The sequence below is a fragment of the Trematomus bernacchii genome, unplaced genomic scaffold, assembly GCF_902827165.1.
Source record: "Trematomus bernacchii unplaced genomic scaffold, fTreBer1.1, whole genome shotgun sequence".
Classification (NCBI taxonomy): Eukaryota; Metazoa; Chordata; class Actinopteri; order Perciformes; family Nototheniidae; genus Trematomus; species Trematomus bernacchii.
In genome coordinates this window covers 7,753,910-7,776,527 of record NW_022987513.1, presented here as the reverse complement: position 1 = coordinate 7,776,527, position 22,618 = coordinate 7,753,910, and the positions used below count along the sequence as shown (strand labels likewise).

At 42.1% G+C, this 22,618-nt stretch overlaps 1 protein-coding gene across 1 annotated transcript in view; it reads left to right on the top strand.

Annotated features, from left to right (window-relative positions):
* cxadr (CXADR Ig-like cell adhesion molecule) overlaps positions 1-10,373 on the top strand; it is a 38,015-nt gene extending 27,642 nt beyond the window's left edge. The window contains exons 4-7 of the mRNA XM_034112916.1: positions 4,341-4,496; positions 4,631-4,753; positions 5,760-5,898; positions 7,442-10,373. Coding sequence (XP_033968807.1) covers positions 4,341-4,496; positions 4,631-4,753; positions 5,760-5,898; positions 7,442-7,721 — 698 coding nt within the window. The 3' untranslated portion in view covers positions 7,722-10,373. The remainder of the gene's footprint in view (positions 1-4,340; positions 4,497-4,630; positions 4,754-5,759; positions 5,899-7,441) is intronic.
* Positions 10,374-22,618: the final 12,245 nt, after the last annotated feature.

Genomic DNA, 22,618 nt, shown 5'->3' with positions numbered 1-22,618 from the left:
CACAGATAATCTGACATTTAACTGTGACCACAGCTGACACAGGAAGCACTGATAAGCCTTTGGGGAGGCTATTTCAAATAAAAATGGATCCAACCAGAAGCAAGTTGGAAAAAAGAATTGCTGCTTAAGTCATCGTTGATTCAAACATATGCTCGGAAATGTGCTGTGACGGCTTCTCCTCCCTACAACAGTTCCGCATTCCTCGCCACTGAGAGAGGTTAGCAAGCTGCTCATTTTAAAATCCCATCCAAAAAGGAACTAGACTGCAAGTATCATTGTTCAGTTGCAATGTAATATCATGCTCAAGCAGTTATATGCTATAATGTGATATCCATTGTTGATACATTTGTGGCATTTCACAATGTTTTAAGTTTCTGTGGTAGTTTTTGTTTATTTCTTTCCTGCAGTCAAAATGTTTGTAGTTTCTTGAATTCGTTGTCTTAGTAGTTTGTGCTTTAAATAATTTGTCGATCATATCCAAGAGCATCAGCTAAGGGACTTAAATGCGTATCCCACTTTCATTATAGTTTTAATGCTGATGCTAACAGCCATAGCGTGCATGTGTGTGCATGAGAGAGAGAGAGAGAGAGAGAGATAGCTCGAGGCTACACAAGCTGACAGCCTTCTAGCTATTGACCCAAGGGGCAGGGGTGGGTTTAGCAGAGAAACATTGACAAGGAGAGGGAATGACATCTTGCCTGCCCTGCGTTTTACCTTCAGGTCGATCTTGTCACAAGGTGGATGGTCCCGAGACACGCATGCACATCTGTGCACAAACATAAACACACCTCACTTTATACACTGCTTGTTGCTGTGGCTTGTCACAAATACGGCTGTATGCACACATGCTGACACCTGCAGTGCACTTGGTGACCAGGTATTGCGCAGTGGGTAGCCCTTGTTGTGTATTCTCCTCTGGTTGCCCCGGGACATTGAAGTTAACGTGAGGAGAGTACCCACCTGCAGTCCAGCACTGCACGTCAGCAACTCTCAACTCCTTCCAACTGATACTGACTAGACCTCACATTAGGTCGGGTAATATGGCTTATAAATATTTCTTTCTATTTTGTAGATGTAAAGCTATTCACGATATGCATCTTGATATTTTTTCTATTTTTCTTTTAAATAACCAAAGCGTTTTATATCTAAATGTTTAATGCGTATGATCATACCAGCATGATCTTTCTAGAAAAGGAATCTGAACACTCTGCAGGGGCGCACTGGCAATTTGATGCCAGAATGGTCTTTGGTAATGTTCTAATGATAAGATTGATTATTGAACTCTTCTGGGAAATAACGTTTCAGGCATTATTTAAAAAAACTAAAACATTGTGAAACTTGAGTCCTTTTGATTGCTTGTTAACCCGAAGCCACTTTTATCATCATTTTTAGTATTTTCGTGCTGCCTAGTATATACAAGCAAACCAATGTATATAATATAACCAATAATTACCCTTCAACGATCATCTATGTATCAAACGTATAACCATTTTATTCTAAGTGGAGTTGGCAACTTCCATTACCGTTTCTGACATCAATATGAAACCAAAAATTGGCTTGGCACTTCACTTCGCTCTCTTCAGGCTCTTATCCTGTTGAGCTTGAAAGAGCAGCCAGAGAAGCAAAAAAAAAAAAGCAAGTGCAATTCCAACCAGAGTTCCCGTTAGCCGGTAATTACTGGACTATGACCGGTAAAATATGCTGAAGACCGGCAAATCTAAATCTCTCCGGTCAAAATGTCCGGTTAAAAATAATTTCCCCTCAGCGCAATACCACATCAGTTGCGCCACTTATGTGACAGACAAGAATAGTCAATTCTAATGTCTAACAGTTAATGTGGAGAAAGAGATGTCCTGTATGGGTTGATTGTGCGTTGATCTGTTGGTAATGCCTCTGGGTTCCGGTGGGCATGTAAACAAATGCATAATGCTGCGCTATACTGTGTGGCCTTACCCGGTTGCATAGCGACGCTTATTGTTTAGGTGTCTTTTAATAAGCAGGTAGTCATATCATTAGCTAGAACTAGCTAGATCTGATCGATATGGACATAAACGCGAGTGAAGTCTAATCTGACGGGAGAGAGAGATCAGCTGCTGCTGACGAGTCGACACGCAGCTCTGCATGATCACCTGCAGCGGTGAGCTGAGCAAAACACACACTTCAGGTTAGAAAATCACACTTGGCTATTTTAATTACCTCTCAAACTACTTAAACTAGTTATAGATATGTTTAGTTTTACTGTCGGGTCACTCATTACTGATCTGCGAGCTGCATGATACTGGCGGGCTGTCAGGAGAGAGAGAGAGAGAGAGCGCTCCGTTTATTATTCCCGTGTTGTTATAAATTACTGTAAACTTTTGAATAATGTAGTTAATCTACTATAATTAGTTTGTTTAATATCGAATCATATCAATTTGTTTTAAAGCTCAATAAATAACAAAGAAGACCTTTGACCGGCACTTTTCTCATTTTGTCCGGAAGATTTCAACTTTAACGGACATGTTGACCGGCAAAAGAATATTCTAACGGGAACTCTGATTCCAACGGTTTAAATGACGTGATATATTTATACTTGATGTTCATGTGCTAAAACCCACATACAACATGCCGCAATACAGCGATTATAATCAATATATTGCTCGACCCTAACCCCCCATGAATTCGGCAGCCAATCATAGTGCTCTGCATGCTTGATGTTCAGGCATTCCTCATCACATTCAGTATCTCGCTGTAAAGCTCAAAAGCCAATCTCTTTAATTCATTCTGCCTGGCTTTAGTACCCACTAGTCGCTTTTACTTCACTTTACCGTTCAACTAACAGTTGTCAGTTGTGTGCCTCCTCTTGACTGCGATGAATGCCACAATCTAGCAATCCCTTTCTACTTATCTCCTCCACAAGATAGCCTTGTGCAACTCATAAATCTGAATTCATTGTTCGTATAACAGAGCCAGGTTAGCTGTATCGCGCTGCCCTTTATCTCTCTGTGCTCCTCCAGCCTTCATCACCTTCTTCTTTGACCTCATCTTTTACAAAAATAAATCTGCTCATCGGACAGCAGTCCTAATAAGAGAAGCTGTGTGTTACAGCCCTCGGACGTGTTGAGTCGAGTTGACTTTCACCTTTTAAAAGATGCATTCAAAATGTCATAGCTCTCTTGACATTTAGTGTGTGTGTGTGTGTGTGGTGTGTGTGTGTGTGTGTGTGTGTGTGTGGTGTGTGTGTGGTGGTGTGTGTGTGGTGTGTGTGTGTGTGTGTGTGTGTGGTGGTGTGTGTGTGTGTGTGGTGTGTGTGTGTGTGTGTGTGTGTGTGTGTGTGTGTGTGTGTGTGTGTGTGTGTGTGTGTGTGTGTGTGTGTGTGTGTGTGTGTGTGTGTGTGTGTGTGTGTGTGTGTGTGTGTGTGTGTGTGTGTGTGTGTGTGTGTGTGTGTGTGTGTGTGTCACAGCGGCAGCAAAAGCAGGCCCGTGAGTTAGGAGCTGCATAGCCTTGGCCCCCATCACTCCGCCATCTGTCCGTCAATGCTCGCTTAATTTTTGCTTTCCCCAGCTCTCTGTTTTGCCCCCTCTGCCCTGACCCCCTGTGTGTTTATTAGATTAGCAAGAGCGCTGAGTGCTGTCAGTCTACTGTTAATCCTCAAGTGTATACCTGCTAAGCTTCCCACCCACATGACACCTGGTTCAGATGTGGAGAGCCCCACATCAGGGTTCTGTTGTTACACGACCCACCATTACCACACCAAGATGTCAGCCTTCTGTCAGTGAACACACAACACAGACTTGGATTGTGGCCTCAGAAACATTACCTCTCATAGTCCCTTTCTCTTTTTCTCCCCCTCCCCCTTTCTCGGCTGGCTGACTGTGTGTCTGGGTTTCATTGGAGTCAGCCTGCTTTTAATTTGAAGCGCTGTTTGTTTTTGAATCCCCCATCTCATCTCCTGCCAGCGCTCTGACTGGCCAAGGAGTGTTTGCACACGTTTGGCTTCAAGACAGAAAGCTTTGCCTTCATCCTAAACCCTGAAGGCTACGTGTGTTTGTGTGTCCAATGGCACACGGCTCCCTTGTTCCCTCATGATTATCCTGAGTGACAGCTCCTGTAATGACAGCAGCTGTATCAATTACTCTGATTATGGCTCTAATTATGATAATGATTGCTACTTCGAGCTAGGGAGGAAATGAACTTTCGGAATACACAATACACATGCACAACTTGCCCACAACATGAAAGATTGAAAAAAACACGGTTGTACTCAGGAGGGCTGTTTATAATGCTGCCACCTGGTTGTTGTTGTTATTATTATTCTTCACCTCTCTCAATCATTTTCCCCATTCCTTTTCTCTCCACAGTGAAGCCATCCAAGCCCAGGTGCTCCGCCGAAGGCCCCACACAGGAAGGCAAAGACATAGTGCTGAGGTGCAAATCCAACGAGGGCACCAACCCCCTGCAATACAGCTGGGACAAGACCAGCGGCGGCAAGCTGCTGCCCAGCTCCGCCGTGTTGGGTAAGCTCTACCAAACAAGTGGAAAATCAGTTTCCGCACACAGATCCTCTTTCTTTGTAACACTGTGTATATATATATATATATATATATATATATATATATATTATTTGATGGGTTCTTTGCCCTCACCACAGATCCACTGGGAGGCACCGTTAACGTGAGGAACGCATCTGCCGGCGCATCTGGCTCCTACCGCTGCATTGCCAGCAACCGTGTTGGCTCTGAGGAATGCACACTGTACCTCAACGTGACACCTCGTGAGTGCCCAACTAACTTCACCTTGATGCACTTTCACATTCAAACCTGTTGCTCTGCTGTCTGATGGTCAGCTGGATAATGTGTTTGCTGCACTCAAAAAACTGCACATAGGCAGCAGTACTTTGAGCTAAATCAAATCAAATCAAGTTTTATTTATAGCACATTTATAAACGATTTTTGGTCGAGCCAAAGTGCTGTACAAATAATAAAAATACCCTACAGTAAAGACATTTTACAGCAAATACAACAGCAGAGTTTGTTCAGAATATCAGTATGAGAAAAAACGACACCCTCTGTATGTATGTATTTATCATCAGCATGCTTTAGCAGGTATAATGTTTACCGATTTAACCGTCTTGCATGCTAGTATTTGCTGCCTGAAAACACAAACTACAGCTGAGCCGTACAGAAGTATTGTATCAAGAGTCTTGATTTATCCAAAAGTCAAAAACCTAAAACATTTTATTATTAAACACAAATGTTACATTTAATATAATTCTCCGAAAAAAAAAAAAAAATTCTCAGAATTAAAATGTGGGTACCGTCAAATGTTTTATAAATCGATTGACTAATCAATGTAGCCCTAGTTGCGATATTTAAATCTGGTTGAAAGTGTTGGGCCTATCAACAGACTGCCATGTTATTACCATGAAGCCATCCCTCTAATATGGCTAGGAATGTACACCTCTCTCCTGCTGTGACTGTACCAGTGGTACATGTATCAGTGCTAGCACGTGTACAGCCTAAGCTCAACTGTGTTCAATATTTACTCGCCCACAAACAGTCACTTCAGTAAAATCCTACTGCTGTTCCCTCATTAGGCTAAGCATATAGTTGCTCAATGTTAAAACCACCTGATGATGATCAAAGAAGCACTTTGTCTTAGGAGATAATCAGCAGTATACTGTATTTTAGTTATTTTGTAGGAGGCAGACCCATATTTCAAGTCATTGCTACCCTAGTGACATTAAGCAAACATAAACCCTTTCCTTCCTTGTCATCCAGCCCCCAACACTGCAGGCATCATCGCAGGGGCCATTATTGCTGTCCTCCTGTTCCTCATCATCATCGCCATCATCCTCTTCTGCTGCTGCCGTGCCCGTCACAGGAAGAAGTACGAGAAGGAGATCTGCAATGAGATAAGGTACATTCACTAAAACATCAATGACACCCCGCACAGATACCTGAAGCTCCATTTTGATGGAAGTACATTTTCTAACACTGTGTAGACTTTGTTATACAAGAAATGTGTCTTTGGTTGTTCAATACTGGATCAAATGCAAGCCCCAAAAAGGCCATTGGTAATATACGCAATATATCGTTTCAGCTTTTATAGCACTAACTTGTTAATAGATCAAGTCTCTTTTATATTGCATTCAAATGGCACTAGGTTAATAAAAAAAACATTTAGGAGAACATTTTTATGATCCATAAATATATTGCATTGGAGGAAATCCACTATATTTTCAATTTGAATTCCCACTATAGTGCAGCCAAAGTTACTGGTGATTATTACTGTCAGCTCTTCATGTAGTATGACCTGCAGTCAACTTGAACGAACGCACGCACGCAGACACACACACACACACACACACACACACACACACACACACTCGCGCCCTTGCACTAACAACACGTCTCCAACAGCCATGAAAATGTTTTTTCTCCATCAGCGTTTTCCTTTTTTTAACCCCTCCTCAAATAAACAGCTGTGGTAATCAGTTTGAAAGCTTTGTTTGCTCTGTGGATCCTGTGTAATGTCTGCTGCTGGCTGCCCCCTGCCAACCCTCCAGAGCCACCTACCCTAACCCCCCCCCCTCACCATCCAACTGTCCATCCAGCCCGTGAGCTCAGCTCAACCCCCGGGCTTACTATCACTCTGCTACGGACTGAATCTGTCTGAGACCACAATGTGACACTGGCGCTGTAGGACAAAGAGGATTAGACCACTGCTCCTGTCTCATACACACAGACACACACACACATTCACTGAAACACCACCACACGAAGCTATGGACTAAACAAGCTCCAGCCCCTCAGGCTCAATTTGATTGAGCATTTAACTGGATTATTGCTGCTTATTAGTTGTTAATGTGGTGGCAGAGGGAGACCAGGGCATCGCTGTGCTGGGATGTTCAACTCTGTCTCTACAGGCTATTACAGTCAGTGCACACCGCCCCAGCCAATCATAGGCCAACTCCAATTATTTGTCCCTCCTTTATCGAGTCAAATTATGTTTCGCTCTTGAAATGACTCATGCAGACTTCTTTAGTATTCAATGTTTTCCCCTCCGTTGGGCAAATCGTTCCAGAAATCACCCCCCTTTTTATTCCTGTGCATCATCAAACTTCCTTTGGTTTATAGCACCTGAGAGAATCATTTCTCACATTAATGTTCTCTAAATGGCTAGGGCTCCATGATGAATAACAGGAATGCAATGGAAATGTAGTTCTTTGCACATGCTGTATTTACCATGTCATGCAGATTTAAGTACACATTTAGAAATATACTGTATAAGCAAACATAATCTATTCATTAGAAATACAACATTACCTTGCACTAAACTGCTTTTTGCACTGCTGGTTATTAAGTTGTTTGTTTCAGTACAAGTATTCTGTGCAATGACAATGAAATGTAATGTACAAATGACAAATGTCTAAATGTACTGCTGTCTTGTTTCCTTTCAGAGAGGACGTGCCGCCTCCTAAGAGTCGTGCTTCAACGGCGCGCAGCTTCACCGTGGGCAGCCAGCGCTCCTCCCTGGGCTCCATGTCGCCCTCCAACCTGCACGAGTACGCCCTGAAGCCCCAGTACGACAAGATCCCATCAGATGAGTACGAGAGGCCTCCCAGCTCGGTCCCTCTGCCCCCACCCACTGCTACCAGGATGGCAGGCCCCAACCTCAGCCGCATGGGGGGCATCCCCGTCATGATCCCTGCCCAGAACAGGGACGGCTCTATCGTCTAGCATGTCCACTTCTCCAGGGGGGGCCATGCGAGGGGATGGAGGAGGGAGTGGGACATAGCCAATGAAGATGGAGCAAGAGCTGGGGTGGACTGACTCGCCTGACTTAAGCTCAACATTGATTACAAACAGGAGTTTATCTTCTTATGAAGACCTGGCTCTGCTGTGGTGCTGAAGAGAGAGAATTGAGATTTACTGGAATCACAACAGAGCACATTCACTTTTTATCAAATAGAAATACGTACAAAAATGAAATGAATTTTACTTCCTGGACTTTCTCACTGAAACATGAATTAGTGTGGATCTTAAGCAAAACGGTCAATATACAAATTATATTGTACATAAGTGAATGCATGTTTTTTTTTTTAAATATAGATGGCCCTTGCTGTAGAGATACTTAGTGTTGAAATCAGATTGAGGCCCCTAATTGGCCCACTGTACAGCTGTATGCATGCACGTATGTATATAACTGCAGCTGTGTGTGTGAATATAAGTGTATGTTTCTGAATGGGAGTTTGGGAAATGTATTGTTCATTTATCATCTTTTAACTCCATAACAGTAATATCATTTTGTCAGGCAATCTTTGAGTCTTTGACATTTTTAATTCCATTGGTAAACAGGATTGTTGGCCTTTTAGAGAAATTGATGGATGAATTTTTAGAAGGAAAAATAAGTGTATTTAGGACAGCCATTTTCTGTTAAACAGTATGCTGTTTTGAATTGTCCAGTGTGGTGGGGAGGGGCACACAGGATTATCTGATGGTGAGGGGTAGGTACCACCACATCTTGTGATTGGGTGGATTATTGCCTCTTGACGAAGCTTAAGAAACAATAAAAGAGCGCCATCCCTCCTCCTGAGATCTTAGAGGAGGTAGTGTAGAGGAGGGGGATAAGAGGGGCAGCTGGGCAGCTGGACAACAGGCTTCACTGAGCAATCTGCTTTGATTGTGTTTGACTGTCAATAGGCCCCTAACCCCAGCCACCACCACAACATGTATCCCTCCCCCCACACACACACACACACACACACACACACACACACACACACACACACACACACACACACGCACACAGAGAAGAGCGTCAAGTCTTAATTCATTATCTGCATGATCAGCCCCCCCTCCCCCAGATGTCCAGCATATGCAATTCTCATTTGCAGTTGCATTACAAGGAGCCGATATCGGGATTAACCTTCTCTCTGTGGTCAATGTGAAACCTTTCACGGCTTCTGTAGCATTAATTGGACTTTATAATGAAGGACGTGAAGCCTGCCGACATGAGGGAAGTGCCGGCAAAGAGGAACAAATGAGAAAAGCCTTAGAATGCTGGATATTACTGCTCTGCATTCACTTTACAACCACTTTGGTTTGAGTTCATTATGCAGTTCAGCGCTGGATAAGAGAAACGTTCGTTCAGTCCGTCAGTCAGCGCAAGTTGCCATAACTCGCAGTTATTCTTATCTCAAACCATGTCCATTCTTCCATCGTTTGCTTACATATTTTGGAAGCCTAACTTCTCAACTTAAAAAAACCAGTATGGGTACTTGGATGGGGCAATCTGTGTTTTTAAACGCCTTGTTTTATTCTTTATTGCAGCCTTACACACCTCCCTCAGTTCCGCTCTGCACAGCCCTAACAGCTGGATTCGGATAACTTCTATTGTGCCTTGTTGCCCCAGTTGAGTTGAGCCATAGCACGTCCGCCTATATGCGCTGTGCTATGTGCAGAAGCTTCATCCGAGTGGCCGTCATAGCCCACAGTCACTAAAACAATATAATATTCAGCACACAATGAGCCTATTGATTGTTTCTGTTTGGGTCAAGTTTAGATTTTCCACAATCCACCTACTGTTCACAAATCCCACATAGCGTAAAGCTTTGATTTTATATTCCTAACAGAACTTCATGTTATGTTTAGTTTTATAACTTTAAGTACATTTTACGTGCTTTTAAACGACAAACATTATATAAATATCCTGTTGGAGTTACCCTATCTAATCATAACACAGTTGAATGATATAAAAATGATGTTTGTATGTATATGTGATACTCTGCCGTGCTGTGCTTGGCAAATCTATCTATCTGAAACAAGAGAAGGGTCAGTGTGGGTCTTGACAGTACAGTATGAATGCTCCTTAGTATGATTGTGAATGTGTGAGTGACCTCTACGTTTTTTAGTGTATATTCTGTGATCTAAGGGGAGCTGACAGTTGTAGAAACATCTTGGCACTGGTACTTCCCGGTAGATTTGTTGTCACACCTATTTTCTAACACCAAGGAAAGTGAGACCCGGACCTGCCCAGACAAAGAAACTACATCTGTCAGTTTCTCTTTTACACTAATGTGTGTGTGATAGCAAGTGAATTGTACATGACGGAGTTTGTTGTCAGGATGGGCCCCTGTAAAATGTAGTTAGGCTTTCACCTGCTGACAAACTGTACCGAGTTGTTAGGGCGATGGTCCTGTTACTGTCCCCTATGTGCTCACATTAACTACTAACAATATAAACTGTAGCTTTGAAATCAGAGTACTAATATTGTATGAAGATCTCCTTTGAGGTTTGCACACCGTGTGGAAACCATTTTTTTTCTTTTCTGTGTGTATTTTTTGTGCTGTATTTTTGAATAATAAAAGTCCTTGAAATTAAGAAAGAATAGCCAGCCATGTTTGTTTGTTTACTGAAGCAGTAGCAGCTTTGTTGGCTTGAGCGTGAATACAACTCAATTTATCTCCTCTCCAGCGGCGCGTGTTCTCCTGGGACTCGGCTTCCTGCAGCTTTTTGACTGTGATTAATTTGAATCAGCCATTGAATTCCACCCCTCACACCAGGTGAGGTGACTTTCTAACGGCTTAATGATTGTAATTAATCAATTAAGCCAGCCTGCTGCCTCCAATACTCGCCATTCAGCTTCAGGATAAACATGCAAAGGTTTGTGACATGGCTCGCCTACCAGCACTGTTAATATCCTATACACCGTTTCAACATAAATGCATTGCTAGGCAACTGCTCCATGACTACTTCCTGTCAGCTGATGTCAATCGCATACACTGCAACAGGAAATAAACTGGGACACATAGATTGTTTAACAGTGTGCAAGGCTCTATATATAGGCTTTGTATAGTTTATATACAGGCTTCTTACTGACATATAGCCACTCCCCTGCCACACTGTATTGTCCCTTAGCATCATGGTCATTTGTGTCAACATTTGTCTAGCTTTTTTTTCAATTACAGCCAATTACCCCTCTTAGTTAATGTGGTGGGTAATTACTTTCATTGCAAGCCAGCACTAATCAAAGTTGTACAAAATTAGCCTTCTAATTAAGCTTGCTGAACGGTGGGAAATGCCTAGTTAATGAGTGAGGGGCAGATCATGCACATGTTGGTGTTCCATGTTCCTGTCGCCTTCCTCACACTCTTTATACACTTAAATACATGCTGGTTATCTTGACATGTGGATAGATCGATTATCAGCCAATAGCTCCACTGTGTGCAGGCTGCTGACAGGTAGTCAATAAAAAGACTAAAGCACTTAGTAGCAGTGCTAAGCGGACGTCCATTGCTATAATTGGATGTCAGTAATAGATAGGGCCCCAGAGCATTGATCTGTGGCCAGTCTGAGTCCCTTGTGGATTCTAATGGCTCCCCAGCAGCTCTGCACATCAGGGGTTCACTTCTGCGCGGGTCTGTTCAGCTGCAGTGATACTACCTGCACAATCACAACCTCCCTACTAATGGATGTGGCAGGGTATAATGGCACTTTTATGGCCCTGCATTCAAAAACATTCATTAAAAGGATATTAGCGATATGTGCTACTTCCTGTGTGCAGATTAGATTTATGGACTAAAGGCTGTTCTCATTGAATTAATGTACAATGAATCATACATCATCCCTCAGTGTCTTCCAGCCCAATATCCATTTGTGGTATTATTTTTTTTTACCTCATGTCCTCATTCACATAGCTGAAGGGAGAGAGTGTTGTGCTAAGCACCTGGGGATTTGTGCCTGCCTCCCACTTCCCCGGCTCCCTCCCTTCTGCCTGGGTAAGGTATTAATTGTTTGCACAGATCAAGGAGGTTGGTATGGCAAAAAAAAAAAGCTCATTGGTTCTCCAGAAGGGTTTCCTTGGCAACCTTATCTGGTTGTACACAGTCTAAGCCGGCTGCTAGCGGGATGATTTATCTTGTTAAGCGTGATTCGCTCCCTGCTAACAAAAGAGACCTCTAAAAGCATGGGTCTCATGAAAGTCGCTCTCTTCCAGTATGACGTCTGCTGTCACAGACGTTAAGCTTTCTGCCATTTTTAGAAACCTCAGCCAGGTTGGGAGCGGGTTGCAGGGGGAATTCTGGGTAGGATAGAGGAAGATGCATATGTATAAAGGGCGGGCTCCATCATCTCCGTTGGCACAGCAGTACATTAACATTTTGGCTCGGCACTCATAGCACTCTGAATGTAATATGACACAGATTATGATGTGATTGTAAGCTTTTGCAGCTACATTGGATAATTGACTGGGTAGCAAGAGCTATTTTTGGACCTTGTCCCTCTATTTTCTGTTACAGCAGTATTTAGATAGATGCAGTAATCTTGGAATAATTCTAAAAGCCATTCATTTGGGTGTAAAATTCTCTTTATCTTTCTTTTCAGCATTCTTGTAGTAGGATAGGATAGTTTGGATTGTTTGAAGAGGGGTTGAATGAGGTACTTATCCTTAGCCAGCCTATTACCTTCAGGAGATGGTAGTTGGCACACCCCCAGTTTAGAGAAACAAAAAGGAATATTGGCATAGAAGCTGAACAGTGTACTGCTGTGGATTGGGGCAGCTTCTAAATGTAGCCACCTAAAACATATAGATATCAAGCTATATTTTGAATTATTTAACTATGATAACCATCTACTTTTATGTGCTCTCGCCAAAGATACCATTGAGTCCATTGATAATAACCTTATTTAACCTTGTAGAACACAGGAATTTCTGGAATGGACTGACTAGAATACGGTGTGTAATCTCTGTGATGTTGCCCACAGGTTTCTGAAGAGATGTTGTCAAGCTTAAAGTGGGCACCGAGCAGACAGCTAGTGGCTAGCAACCCTGAAATAGCACCCATAAGTCACTCAAAGTGGCCATGCCCTTAATTATGCACAACTTTATGCCTGAATATGAGGCATGAGTTAAATACAAATTTGGTACTTCCGCTTTATTTAGCAGCACTAGATGTTGATGCTACATTGCAGGTCTAGTGCTGCTTCGATTGGTTAGTTGCTTGTGTTATTCGGTGACTTGGGTGATTCCAAAACCCTGTTAAACACCAAAGTATACAATCTAACCACTCAAGGCAGCGGTAGACCTGCAGCTTTGGCGAGAGAATGGAACAAGGGCTGTCTGATTACTAGTTTAGGTTGTAAGAATATTTTAAATATAGTGTTTACTTTAACAGATATTGATTTGTTTCAGATGGCTAAAATCCTTTTTACTGCAGCCCCTCTCTACATCAATACAGCCTAGCTTCTGTGCTGCTAGTCATTTTGCTCCAAGCTATAGGTTATACACTGACATACAACCCCACTTAGAGCAATCCGAAATATCCCTTTAATGATCATAATATTATTATAACACATGTGGGAGGCTGAGCAGGCAAATAGATGTGTAGTTATTTTAACATCGCAACCAGTCTGTGTGACTGTTGTTAAATTAAAGCTGACAGTCTGATCTTTAAATGCACAGTCACTGTGCCATGTGAAATGAAAAGGAATCGGAGAAGGAGGCACAACATCAATGTGTCACCATGCAAACACTCACGGCACTCAACCTTACATCGCCTTGAACAACCTGCATGTTGTGGCTGGAGACAGCGGAGGATATTCTGCAGAGAGGGAGTCGAGTCCAACCTGAGCCAATCTTCCCACTTTGTCTGCCACGCCTGCAGACAGCCCAGATTTCTCAGGAGGCCTACCCAGCTGCTGTGCACTAATTTGTCAGTCCTCCCCATCTCCCGGCCTGGGTGGAGTAGAGCTCTGGCACAGCATCCGACATCCCTCCCTCCCCACCTCTCCTGTCCTTCCTTTGGTCGATATGGAGTCATCTGTTAAGGGCCAACCTCTACGCCTGCTGCATCTCAGCATCGTTTTGGGTCACTATTTCGACCCTTCGCTGCTCACATGTCTATGACTAATATGTGACTTTTGATGGATGACCTTCCCCTCTGTGCTCTAGGGAGAAGTAGGTTGTGGCTGTGGATGCATGCTGAGATTAGACTCAGTCCAAGAACATCATGTTATATCAAGATCCCCCTCTCTCTGACGAGACTTTGTCTGGAGAGTTTCATGGATCAGTGAGATGACGCACATCAGCAAATGTGACATTTTATTCACATTGCGTGTAGCGTGAGTAAAAGAGAGAGCAGCACTTGGCTCCTTACCACAGGAGACACACCGCTTGTGGGGAAATTAACATCTTCAGAGATGCTCCCCCACCTGCTGCCATATGCTGCTGGAGAAGAGAGGAGAATACAAGAAGGTTCAGAGGCCGGACATTCGGTTCAATATCTCTCACTGATATACTGTAGTCTACACTCTCACTTCCTTTGATCTTTTCTTATCTTCTTCTCATCATTTAAGATGAGAGATTAGAACCAGAGGAGCACCTTGGTTTAAGACCAAGATGGAGGTTACACAGTGCAACTCCACTCAGTCGTTTACAATGTGATTTGTACTTTTAATCTGCACCTCGGCTGGACTCTATTATAGGTGATCATCCTCCAATGCCATGTCATCAAGAAGGTGCAATGGAGGCCAGCAATAAAATGTAGCCTTGGCAAGGGAATGGGGCTGAGTTTCCCTTTTTTCTCCCTCTGATGATTGGGGTCATCTCTATTATTACCACAGTGATGTCAGTGATATATCGAATGTGTGTCTTCCAGTGTCTGCCCGTGTATGTGTTCATACGTGTTAGTGCTGTCCGTGTGTATCCATGTCAGTAGCATTACCCTTGGTGGCCACAGTGAGGGCAAAGGTCAAGGTGGTGATTTAACAGGATGGGGCAATCCCTTTTCCTTCAGCAGAGCAACCACCCCCCCCTATCTCAGGCTATTTTCAGCTCAGCAATTAGACAATGTTTCTCTTCATGCTGGACACGTACTTCAGGCCACCTTCACAGACTGAATCCTCCCCTCCATGCAGCACTCCAGATGTCACAGGTGCAGCATGAGATTGAAGCTTGGTACTGGGTTTGGAAGTATAAAAGAGAATGGGATAAAGCGTTGAAAGAGGGCTCACATTCATTTCTAGGAAATTTGCTCAGTGGTGCATAAAGCAAACATTTTCACTGCCGAGTATACATTTGCCCGGAAATGTCATTTTCTGGTTATTCATCGTTGTGCAATTCCCATTAAAAAATGTAGTCTGGATTTTGTATTGCCAGGAATTAAAGCAAACACTATTCTCACTTAAACAAACTACATCTAATAGAGTAAATAGAATATAATACATTTTGACATTTTTGTTTTGTTGTCAATATACATTAGATTCCTATTGCACTTCATACAAAGGTTTTTAAAATGATGTTGCTTGTGGATACTGAGAAAACTAAATAACACGAACACTTCACAATAAAGCATAAGCCAATACTGCATTACAAAACATATATTAAAATGACCATGATGATGTATGAGTAAATTGTACATATTATAAGCTTCACCATATTAATGGCCGGTCTAGCTATACCACAGACTTGACATGTTGCTGTTAATTCGTCAAAACCCTGTAGTGATACTATAATGATCAATTTTGGTCTGTGAGCCTTTTTAAGAGATGAGGAGATTTATGTTGTCATCCTCAAAATGATATTGTTATGGTTTACAGGTGGGCTTCATTCGGCGAATATCCTTGACTAAAAACCTTTCTGACCACATTAACAACACATAGCCTACTAATGTGTATTTCTTTATATTTGCAGACATGGGTTGTTTGTGTGTCCACTTGTTGGCTGCAGTTCAAGTCAGGAAAACCCAAGACATTTTTTATTTGAACAAGACTGAATTTAAGGTTTAGGAAGCAGACAGGATTCATTGGGAAGGTTGAATCCAATACGTCACACAAGCAGAGTTGTAGTCATGAAGCTTAATGAGGTCTACAGCTGCCAGGCAACACATTTTTTTTTTTTATTCACCGTTTATTCTTTTATTACGTAATGAATTCTGGTGCACCGTGCAGGCCAGTTTTATGTACGTTTGCCCAGTGCGTGCTACAGGATGATTTGTTCAAACAGACTCCATGCTGCGGGGGCCCGTCGTTGACGCCCGTCGTCGTTAGCCGCGACTCTCTGTACAGATTCCGGGGTCACCGCTTAACTCCACGTAGGTAAGTCTTTACTTACTACTTGTGCTAAAAATGTCTTGGCTTTTTGTCCTTGCTTGTGTTTTGAAAGTATTGCTTATGTCTAACAGACATGCTGAAATGTTTGCTTGCTAGCTTTCGCTGCTATGCTAGCTGCTTTAAGAAGGGCCTACATTGGATAGGGTTGAATTAAGTTCTTGTAGCGGCTAAGCGCGTTTGTTCTTCCTTTGTTTATTTTACGGGTGCTTTGTGATGCTTTTATACTGTTGTTAGGTTAATACATGTTTTGACAATTGTTTTGTGGATTTCCTTAGTTCTTCATCACCCAATGCACCTGTGTCACTGAGAGGAAGTTGTGTCGTTTTTGCTCTCAAGAGGACTTTTTCGCGTCAGACATTTTGACTTTTTTTACAGGTGTATTTTAATTTGTTGAAACAAAAGGGCTCATGCTGCTTATGTATTTCCACTAGGGTGCAGGTTGACAAGTGTATTGGCTGCCTTTTAACAGAAGCACATTTGCCATTAATCATTTCATTAGCTACACCATTTCCCGTGGGGCACCAGCCTTAAATGTGTGTTTCCTGTATGGCGAATACAGCTGCTTTATTTATGTCTGTATGAAGTTGTTGTGAGTGTGGAGGGAGCAGCTACAGGTTAGCTTAGCCTAATCGATCAGTGCTAGACAGGGGGGGAGCCCCGCCGGTCATTATCGGCGATATTCACTCTTAATAGTTTGATTGGTGCTCTCTATAAAGGCCGATCAGGAGAGCTGGATCTGATCGATATGGACATAATCACGAGTGAAGTTTTAGCGAGCTGCATGATGGGCTGTCAGGAGAGAGGGAGGGAGAGAGGAAAAGAGAGGATCCGTTACTCCCGTGTTATTAGCCATATCCGGTCATAGTCCGGTAATTACCTGCTAACGGAAACTCTGCACTCTGCACTCTGCACTCTGCACTCTTCTTCTTCTTCTTCTTCTTCTTCTTCTTCTTCTTCTTCTTCTTCTTCTTCTTCTTCTTCTTCTTCTTCTTCTTCTTCTTCTTCTTCTTCTTCTTCTGCTTCTTCTTCTTCTTCTTCTTCTTCTTCTTCTTCTTCTTATTATTATTATTATTATTATTATTATTATTATTATTATTATTATTATTATTATTATTGAAACATGACCGGTAAGTTTCTAATTTGTCCGGTAAAATAAATTCTGTCTGCGGAAACCCTGCTCCGGACAGCGCAAAATGCGTATATGAAGTGTCATGAACGCAATAAATCATACCCTAGTGGGGACGCGCTCATGTGATTGGCTTAGAATGAAGGAGACATCTGATTGGCTATAGATAGAAACAATTACAAGTACGAATCGGGTGACCGTCAGGGGAGTCTCAAAAAACCCACACACGAATGCACAGCGATCCATGCACAGAAAGCGGTTTGCAGGTTCAGAGGTTTTAAACGGAAAACAAATATGTGAGGATCAAAAATACATATGTAAAACTTTTTTCTGTATTTGGATTTTATTTACATGTATATGAAACGGAACCCATTTGTGTGTGAATTGAAAAACACAAGTGTGGATCCGGAAATACAAGTGTGAATCCTTTTGCGGATCATGAAATACAAGTGTGAATCCTTCTGTGTATTATGAGACTGTTCTGAGCCCATCATTTTGCGTTTGGTGGTTAATGCACCTGCAAAATGAGAAGGTCAGAGCCTAGACACCCAATATAAACTCTGTATACTCCGCATTCAAATAATAATGCGTTCCACGTGAGTTGGCTGACTGAAATGTTCTGGTACAGGACGAACAAGTGCAATAATTAAAGTTCATCCGTCTGTATTTCACGGCTAATGAGGCCCTGCTGCATGGACCGTGTGAAGGTCGCCCTAAACTGGTGAAGAATGACTCTATGAGATTAAGTAGCATTGTTTTCATGCCTAGAAAATATCTGGGTCAGCATGATAAACCTTGGATATCTTGTTTGAGAAGCGGGATTACATAACAAGTAGAGTAAATGCAACATGTCTGAAGGCCTCCCGGGTGCTGTTGAATTAAAAGGCTTTTGCCTTAATCAGTTGTGAACAGTTCTACTCTGCTTTCTAATGTCACAATAGAGCTGTGTGTTTGCATTTAGAAGGTCAGGGCTGTGAGAACATTACTGTTTTCATTCCTGCTTGCAGAAAGGCTTCACTAGTGTTTGTTTTCCTGTGCATATCCTGTTTTTCAAGTATGTTTGACACAGATCTTCTTTAGCGTACTTCCATCTTCTTTAGATTGTGTGTTGTGACATCTTTACATTCTCCAGAGCAGCTAGTTATCCTCTAGAATACCTCAGACAACAAACAACACATGGACAGTGAAAACATGATTTGGGTGGATCACAAGAATCTATCAGAGGCAATAAAACAAACGTGTATTTTGCTAAGGGGCGTACAGCTGCTTTGGGCTTGAACCTGGTGTCAGAATACGTTTACGTAATAGTTTAAGCAAATATTATATCTGAAGCCTCATCTTCTCTTCAGAAAAGGGCTCCAACAGCACAGCAGTCTCATTCTGACCACTGTGTGCAGGCAGAGTAAAAGATGATTGGACACGTACAGTATGTCTAAAGCATTATGCTAATTTCCCTGGATCTGCTGTGTGCACTAATACAGCATTTCATTTTTGAGGCCAGCTTTTGCTCTTTTGATCTCATCCTTTCCAGAATGTAACATCAACCACTAAACTAATGATGAATGGATGAACTCTTGTTAGTGAGGGCTGAGCATCAGCTTAATCCCAGTAGAGGAGTCGACAGTGGTACTGGCCCGCTTATGTTTACAGGCTTTTTCTCAGGAGAGTGGAAACACCAGGGGAATTTTACCACCGAGAGTGGGATGCCTGCCCATTTATAAACAGGCGAGTATTTTTAGTAGCGTCTGAGTGTGTTTGTTTGGATGTGATTAGCACTGTTGTCAGCAGGGAGAAAAGACTATGAGCATTCCCACATAATTGTTTTCTTTCAGGGGAAAAGGGTGGTTGATTAGCCAGAACCAGTGCAGTTGTACATTGGATTAAGGAGATGGAGGTAATGCATGGTATGTACTGTATGATTAGGAAGAAAGACAGAATATCTGCAGGTGCCAGGGAGTGCCATTCCTTTGATGGTATATGATACTCTGCGTTTTGCATGTCATTTCCCAGAGACAGGTTTTGTTTACAAAAGCATTGAGGTGTCAGGTGTTCTTGTTTGCTGATTTCATGTGAGCTCAGAGAGAGGTGTGTGCTATCAGTTATGTGACGGATGACTCTCAGTTTTGGGATGAATTCCAGGCTTCAGGCGTCAGACAGCTGACATCGAGGACCGTGGCTTTATTTGCTTCTTAGCTGAGCTCAAACATAAGAACGAGACACCCAAGGGAGAGTCGTGGCTCTTCCAGTTTGACAGCATGTGTGATGATGACGACGGTGTTCTCTGGAAGCTAGGTAAATACCAAACATATGATGCTGCCATCACAGGAAGTGAACCTGCCAAACTGGTTCTCCTCTCTCAGGACAAATAGTGACTGTGCCACTGTGTACCTCCCTCTGAAACTCCCTTGGTGGCTCCTTTGTCTCACCTCACAGTGTGGGAGTGTGCTCTGCTGCCACCTAGTGTTCAGAAGGCTACTTACATGACCAAAGAGACATGCTTATGAGTGTACAGGTGACATGTAAATAAATAACGTTTCCTTTAAAGAAGTTTCAGATGTAAATCAATTATCCAATCCAGTATCCAATTACTATCCTTTGTACAAATGTGAAGTACTTGTTCTTACCATAAAGTATTTCCATGTTATGCTACTTTATACTTCCAATATACTACAACTCAGAGGGAAATATTGTACTTTTTATTGAAAATGCTTTCCAATATTATTTTACAGCTTTTATTTTTTTTAATGAAATTACCCAGCTGTATAAAAATAAATATTAAAAAGAGCTTTACCTTTACCAGTTGCAAGATTAAAGTGACCAACACACACCATTTTAGCACAACCCATTTTATTGATCCAAGATTATAACACAATATGCTTACTTTGCCTTTTTTATAGTAGAGCTGAAATTATTTAATGGACAAAAAACCCTCTTAGTAAAAGAGAAGTCATTTTTTAGGGGTAGATGCAAAAAAATCACTGACTTCAACTTTCCAAATTTAAATATTTGCAAATGTTCTTAGTCTTCTATCATTTCATTTTGGACTGTTTGGAAACAAGTCATTTCAAGATGCTACATGGAGCTGTGATGGGCCTTTTTATTCAAATGTAATCTACAAAAAAACCTAAATTGCATCTTAAAACAACACAAGAGGTGTTTTTAACCATACAAATAAACCACACCAATCCTAAACAAAGAAATCATGACGTTTCAAGATTCTGAAATATTCCAAAAACATTGGCAGCGAGGAGACCCACTACATGAAACGTCTGTAATCCATGGAGTAAAAGCATCCATCATTAAGTGATCTGTAAACAGCAGAGTGGCTTTGTTGTGTTTGTCTCATCAGGCCTCTCTGTTATTGTTGTTGTTGTCAGTTGTCAGTGTGCTGTTTGATAAAGAAGTTACATTCTCAGGATCCCATTTGCACTGAAAGCCCATCGGACCCCATCGGACCCCCTGCTGTCAGAGCTCATTAATCAGAAGCCTCTGTCTATCACACAGTGGATAGCTTCTCTCTGTGCACATTAACGCTTTCTCTATCGCTTCCAGGCTGTGACTTCATGGGATTCTGGATAACGATAAATGTGGCTGCAGTTTAGGGTAATTATAATCACTCTGGCTGAATGAGTAGCTTCGGGGATATTACATTGTTGTGAATGCTCAAACTTGATGCTCAATTTGTGTACCTTTGCCACAGAAATAATGGGAATTGTAGGATCCTCCAGTATTAGAATCTGTTGGTATTTGTTTGCCTATCGGAGCGAGGCCCAGCCCTGCGCTGTGTCTCTGCTGGCAGGATGTGCAGACGGGACATATCCAGGGACGAAGCTTAGAGATATTAAACCTGTGGCGGAGGCTGAAAGCCAGGGTCCGTCCAGTGGAGGAAGGATTTGTAGCAACATCCAAAAGCAGTTTACTCAGACCGTTTAGGATTTTCTTGGTTACTGTTTGGATTAGGCGGTTCCAGAAATTGCTGATAGGAGCAGATTGCAGCTGTGGCTGAAGGAGAACACAATAGCTGTGATGAAGAGTTTAAAGGGACCTCCTGACTGAGGTAAACGACTATCCTGCACTCTAATCTCTGAACTGCTGCCCAGGCTGGAATGAGAAAGTTATTACAGTGACATGAAACAGAGCTGAAATGATCAATTGATCAACAAGTTACATTTCTGCAACAGCCATCGGTCAACGGTCAAGCAAAAAGGATGGTCGTGGTTCTAACGTCTGAAGTGTGAAGATGTTCTTTATAACATGTTCTGGGATAATAAGATGAATATCTTTGTTTTCTGTTGTTGGACATAACAAGCTAATTGAAATGTATTTAGCATAACCGATTTGCTAATTGCATATGCATTTTCACCCTCAACTGATAATGCTAAATAGTTAAAACAAATATTTATCAGTTATTATTTTTGTGATTTTGATTATTGTCATTATTGATTTATACACATTTTCTCTCGACTAATGGTCAATTGTTTGATCTTTAAAACAAATCTGAAAATGCTTTCCTTATGTTTCCAATGTCTTGCTTTAAGCAACCAAAAGTTCCTAATATAAATGAATTCTATTTAGGCTAAAACCAGACAATAATTAAAGCTTGATTTGATTGTATTATGTGTACAATATCAGAAGAAAAAGACATTTGAGAAGCTGGAACCATTGCTTGCCTTGTCATTACTGTGCTAATTGTTGTGGTCTAAATGTAATGAACCATAACATGCAGACCAAGGTTAGATGGTCGTTTCATCATGACCTCTTCTCTGGCAGCAGTTATGAGTGTCTTTGTTGCAGTTTGGCGCCCCCTCCTGGTCTAAAGCAGGAGTTACCACATATTGCACTGACAGCACATCAGGTCTGAAAGGAAAGTGAGTGTTGATCCCTGGAGCAGCAGGCATTACTTGGCAGGAGGAAATCCAGGCAATCCACATTTCCCACTAGTGACGAATGGAGCCAACACTTGATTGATGCATGACCCGGGTGCTTCAGTGCCAAACATCCATCAGAGAAGGGGTGCATGAATGCTGTTTTTATTCAGTGTAATGGGATTGTCAATAACTCCTGCTTCCTCTGAGGAATACACAAGTGCCGTGCCATGATTCACCAGTGAAGGCTGCTGATGTTTAAAGCACTGTTATTGAACCGAGCACAAGTCCAATAGCTGGCGTGGTGTGATGTATTCTTCTTCTGCCTTTTTCTTTTACCATTACCAAGCAATTTCTTGTAAGTCAGCACCTACCGCTCAGCAGACATGAGGAATGAGACACTTGTTGGTCTTCAGGCAAATAATATAACATGATTATAAATGACTATCAAGTGACAGAATCTACTTTATAATTAGAACTTAAAATACTTCTGACGTGAGAGACACCCAAGGTAGTTTATCCTCCTTGGGTGTCTA